The sequence below is a fragment of the Arachis hypogaea genome, chromosome 14 (genome assembly GCF_003086295.3).
Source record: "Arachis hypogaea cultivar Tifrunner chromosome 14, arahy.Tifrunner.gnm2.J5K5, whole genome shotgun sequence".
NCBI classification, from domain to species: Eukaryota; Viridiplantae; Streptophyta; class Magnoliopsida; order Fabales; family Fabaceae; genus Arachis; species Arachis hypogaea.
The window spans coordinates 100,397,474-100,403,201 of NC_092049.1; the positions used below are offsets into that span (position 1 = coordinate 100,397,474).

Sequence of the window (5,728 nt, forward strand, 5' to 3'; positions counted from 1 at the left end):
TTTTAAAGTTATTTTTGTTAGAGATGTGAACTTTTGAGTATCATTTTAATAGTTTATTCTATATAATTAAGATCAAATTTTTGCATTTAAGGATAAAAATGACATGGCTTTTTTTAGAGTATTTTTTAATTTATTTTGTTTCATTCATTAAATCAACTTAATTATAATTACTTTTTCAATCACATTATTAATTTTTTAAATTATTATTATTATTGCCAATCGTGCATTAATTTAATTCTATTTCTATGTCTAGCTCTAATCATATAGTATCTACTATTTTAAAAATTTAATATATACATCTAATTAACTAATGTAATTTTTTTACTATCAATATATAATAATTAAACTTAAAATAATATTGAGGTGACGAGATGTGCCCTAAACCATATACCTGAGCTTAAAACTAATATAAGGTTTTTCCAATTTTTTTAGTTACACTAAAATTATACTATACACCAAAACAGGAACTTAAACCAAAAGCAGCACTAAAAGTAAATTGTTTCTTATAATTTTACATATTTTATCATGTTTATTGTTTTTATATATAAGATAGATTAGACAAAAACGTCAAGCTAGTTTGCCCGAGAGGTTAAGGGGGAAGACTTAAGATCTTCTGCACATAAGTGCGCGTGGGTTCGAACCCCACAGCTAGCACTTTTAATCTATTATGCATCTCGTTACTCATAGAGAGAGGGAGAGAAATAATTAATGCTACCTTTATAAAACTTTTGCACTTATGTTACTTGTTATGATGATATTGATATTCCATCCATGGCGAAATAATAGCAAGTTCAAGAGAATTGGAAAGTGCACCTACCAATTTCTCCTTGAACACATTCAACTTTAATTTGATATATTGATATGCAACTAATAATTGCGTATAACAAGAACAACAGAGAGAGTGGTGTGGTGCTCTAATTAGTCGCAAAATCTTTATATAGATCCATGTCTAACAGCAAGTCATCCCAATCCCACTGGCCGCTGCTCCCTTCGCCGGCGTTGATGATCTCTTCGACTCCTCCTTCGAAACGGAAATCCATAGGCAACTCACCAACAATGTCCTGCTGCTCCAAGCATGAGTATATGTTGTTTTCTAGCTGCGATTCTAGCATGTTATGATGGCTTTGTCCGTCGGCATCAAACGACATTGTGGACGACATGCCACTGATTTCTTGTTGAGCAAGTAAATCGCTCTCGATCGGGGATGATGACTCGCCCTGAATTCCCCTTCTTCGCTTCATGGAGCTTGAAGTGCCAATGTTTCTAGCCTGTGGCCTAATCACTTCAACATTTTTGGTCGCTTGTGATCTCTCTTCGCCTTCCATTGCATTCAGTTTCTTGCTCAGATGACAATTCCAATAGTTCTTCACATCGTTGGCAGTCCTTCCCGGCAGCCTTCCTGCAATCAGTGACCACCTTAAAAGGAAAATGCGTGTTAGGCTGAATCACCAGAGATTAAGCACTACAACATAAGAACTAGAAGCTGCAAAATCAAAGTTAGAACTTAAGGTACGGAAAATTGGCCTCAAGCCTCAAATGGTTTGATACTACTTGATAGAAAATAAATAAAGAGGATTATCCAAATTAGTCCTTAAGTTTTTAATTTAAGACACTTTAGTCTAAATACATAAAATAGTCTCTAACATTTATTTTCGAAATAACTCTTTTGGAATTTTTAAAATTTACCGAGAACTGTTTTAAGATTTTTTAAACTTCTACAAATTATTTTATACTTTACTATTTGAATCAAATTAGAGAGAGATAGAAATAGATATTAAAAACTGTTTTTTGTATTTTAAAATCTAAAAAATTAAAGTGTTTAATTTTAAAATTTTAGAATCTAATTTGAATAATTACTCATAAATAAATATAAAAAATAAAGAGTCAACATTTTTTAAACCAATATCTTATTTTTATATTATTAGAATTTATAGTTTAGAATTTTATATAATGTTTAAAGTTGGCCAAATTAATAAATTTTATTGGTGATATAACATTAGTTATAAATAAATAAATGTTAAAATGAGGAACAAAGACCTTCTTGGCATGAATAATGAATACAGAACTAACTGAAGTGCAAGAATTCTTTTGTTATGAACCATAGTTGCATACGTGTATAAAACTAGTAATTTACCTTGTGGGGAACCATGCAGCCTGCTGGTCCCCTTTGGTTCCGCCTCTGGTTAGGGGGACCAAGAAATAGAGAATGAAAAAGAGGTATGTTGATTGATTTTTTAAGTTAACAAAAATAAAATAAAGGAGGGAGAGTGTTTAGAAAATAATGTAAAATAATTTTTAATTTAATAATTTCTAACTCTTTAAATAAAATTATTGCAAAAAAATAATTTAATTCTTTTATCTAATGGAAATTTTAAATCAAATAATACAATACATTTAAGATTAAAATTAGTCTTTTTTGTCAAAAAAGAAAAAGAAGGGAATATAATCTTGGAGTAACAGTTAAATAGTTTTTGAATAAACTCAAGTTTAGAAAATTCTGTCGTAGAATCAATCAAATATATAAAGAGAAAAATATCTATAGTCTATATTCACTATATATTTATGAGCTAAACAATGATGTAAAGTTACTTGTTTTTTTTTATATTTTTTTATAGATGAGCCACAATCAGTGATCAAATGAGAGTTTCATTAAACTTCTTCTTAGGAAATAAATTTTAGAAAGAAAATCAGTTGTGAGGGACTCAAAATTATTTCTATAGTTTGATGTCCTTCTTGTTGCAATGAACATGGTATTAAAAGATTAGAGTGTTAATTAAGAGTTACCTATTTCCCAATAATTTGTGGAGTTTAACAATCATCTCCACTTCTTCCTCTGCAAAATTTCCTCTTTTTATGTTAGGACGAAGGTAGTTCAGCCACCTTAGTCTGCAGCTCTTTCGGCACCTGTTTAGACCTTCAATTCACAAATTTTGCATTCAAGACTTTATCAATGGAAAAAGTATTATATCTCTTGAAATTTTACTGAATATTTTCTATTTAATGTAAAAATTAATCAAATTTTTGAAAGTTCTCAAACACGGTGATCTATTTAATCATCAGTCACTTATCGGATAAAAATATTAATAACCGTGCATTCCTTTTTAGTTTAGGCTCCACTTAGTTCCTCAGTATGAATCTTCTGCGTAAATATTTAACAATAATGCAAGAGAGATTATATTCAAGGTTGCTTTATTTAATTTAATATCTACTATTTTGTATATGAAAAATACGGATGAATAAATTATTTTTCTTTTTATATGTCTTTTTTATTTTTTCAACTAATTTTTATTATATTAATAAACAGACCAATTTAATTTAATTTTGATTATCAAAATAATTTAGTCATATATAATATTATTGTATCCTACAGATATATAATAACTACAATTATACGTTTATTCACATACAAAATTATATAATTATTCTAGTAATAGTTAATAAATGTTAAATAAAATAAAAAAAATATTAAAAAATTATTAAAATTTATTATTTTTTACCATCACTTAATCATTAATTCAATTCTTTTAGTCTAGTAATTCACAACATAATTTATCTCATATTTTTAAACGTTGATGAGTTACTAATTGCTGAAAAACAATAAATTCCAAAGGTTCATCTAGCATTTGTGGCTTAATTATTAACCCAATTCTATCCAGTCGGTCTATCAAATTGGATTCCTAATCAGACCGGAGCTGCATCAAAGCTGGTCAAATCCTTAGAAACTAACGTGAACCGGAGGGGTGAAACGTGCACATAGAGGAGCAGGGGGCGTGAATGAAATTATGAAATTCTTAAATGCAATCTTGGGACTTCTAGAATAGGGAGGGGGAGCACGCCCAGCACTCATCCACCAAGCTATATATGAAGCTGTTTTTATATATATAGTTAATGCTTATAATTGATTTTGTGATATAATATCTCAACTTATATGATTAAAAGATTTAAAAATTAATTCTTGTTATCAAAAAATTAAAATAGAAATTTTGTATAGATCCCCAACTGAAACAAAAAAGGTAAAAGATACTCAACAACATTTCAATCTAAATAGCATTATTACGTGAGAAATTATGTTAGAGATAACTATATATTTATGTGTGTATGTTTTTTTTATCAATTTAATTTCTTTTATGATTGTGAATATATATTATAGATATATTATGATTTGTAAATGTTAAGTTCTTGACCCACATGTTGGAATGATTTTAATAACTATTTTTTCATGGATGCCAAAACTTTTTATCTTATTTCCAAAAGTAATAGAACCCAAGTTCTCCCTAATATGGTACTATGCTTTTACTATTATTTGAACAGTCTTGTTTGTATGCATAGAGTTCATGTATATATATTATTGGACCAGTTTTTGACTTAACATCAATTTTTTAATAGACGGAAAAAATTGTGTCATGATTCCTTAAATCATAATATTGAAATGAAATTCTGATAATCTTGTGAAGGAATAAAAAACTATAGCCTATACTCATTCTCTATTCTGTTAGTACTCTAGTTGGAGTTGAACTTTCCTGAATAAGACATAAGCAAATTCCAATATTGAACAAATCATCACTACACCGTTATATATAGCATGATTTCCTCGATCTTTTCTTTCGATCAAAACGAAATAAAGAAAAAAGGTTAGAAATATAATTATTTATATATTTTTTTATTAGTTTAAAATTTTTATGAAAATTATTTCATGACATAATATTAGGATTTCTACGATCCAAAAGTCAATTGACAAAAAAAAAAGAAAATTTATGTAAACTTTATGAAAATTCAAAAAAAATTCTTATATACAAGACATATTAAAAATATAATCATATTTTACGGAAGAAAACTAAAAAATAGAAAAAAAAAAAAAGCTATGAATAATATGAAGAAATAAGAAAAAGAAACGTAGTTGAATTGAGTTTACCAGCCAATAGAGGAACCCTATGCCATTTGCCTTCACCATATTGTTGTATGCATTTCTTAAGCAAGTGATCCTCTTCTTCAGTCCAAGCAACTCCACCCATATTGTTGTATTAAATTATCTCTCTTTCTGATGATGCTACGACTCATTCATTCGTTCATTCATTCATTCGGTATTCGGCCCCCTTAGAGGTTGATATATATATAGTTGTTTTGTTGAAATGCTACCCGCCAAAATAAGAAGGCAATCCAGCAAGGCAATAACAATATGAAAATTTGTGAAGGGAGAATGATAGTAAATGGTCCAGTGGTCTTTCTAGAACTCTGAGGGAAAGCTCTATATTTTTAAATAGACATCATAAGTATGCAATGGTGGTCCTCATCATTGGATAAACATAAGGGGCTGTGTACTTACATCAAAACCCCATCTAATTCCTGTTTCAAACCCAAACCCGTCCCATCTGTATGCTTTGCTCATTTGTCATTTCATTTCAAATTAGGATAATCCTAAAATCACAATCCATAAATAAATAAATAACTTTCTCTTTGCAATAAATGATCTGCCTATATCAATCAAACTATACTTTTAAGCTGCCTAGATCCGATTTTAGATTCATCCTTGCATAGTCATATAAGCTCAACTTTTAAGGGAAGAAAAAAAAAGAGGGGGGGGGGGGAGGGGGGTTGGTTAATTTTTTGGTTAAGTTTGAGTAAATTATAAATTTAATTTATTGATATTGCTAGATCCATTATAACAATATTTATATGGTGAAAAAGATCTTTTAAAATATGTAAAATAATAAAATAAAAGATTAATATG

The 5,728-nt window shown here is 28.6% G+C and overlaps 1 protein-coding gene and 1 non-coding gene across 2 annotated transcripts; one reads left to right on the forward strand and one right to left on the reverse strand.

Annotated features, from left to right (window-relative positions):
• The first annotated feature begins 571 nt into the window (after positions 1-571).
• TRNAL-UAA (transfer RNA leucine (anticodon UAA)) lies at positions 572-654 on the forward strand. Its single transcript has one exon. It is a non-coding gene; the product is annotated as a tRNA-Leu (tRNA).
• Positions 655-697: 43 nt separating this feature from the next.
• LOC112743573 (transcription factor MYB113) lies at positions 698-5,217 on the reverse strand. The gene is made up of 3 exons (XM_025792838.3): positions 4,913-5,217; positions 2,785-2,914; positions 698-1,416 (listed from the first exon to the last, which is right to left on the reverse strand). Exons 1-3 carry the CDS (start codon positions 5,010-5,012, stop codon positions 915-917), a joined length of 732 nt encoding a protein of 243 aa, XP_025648623.1. The 5' UTR covers positions 5,013-5,217; the 3' UTR covers positions 698-914.
• Between the last annotated feature and the right edge of the window lie 511 nt (positions 5,218-5,728).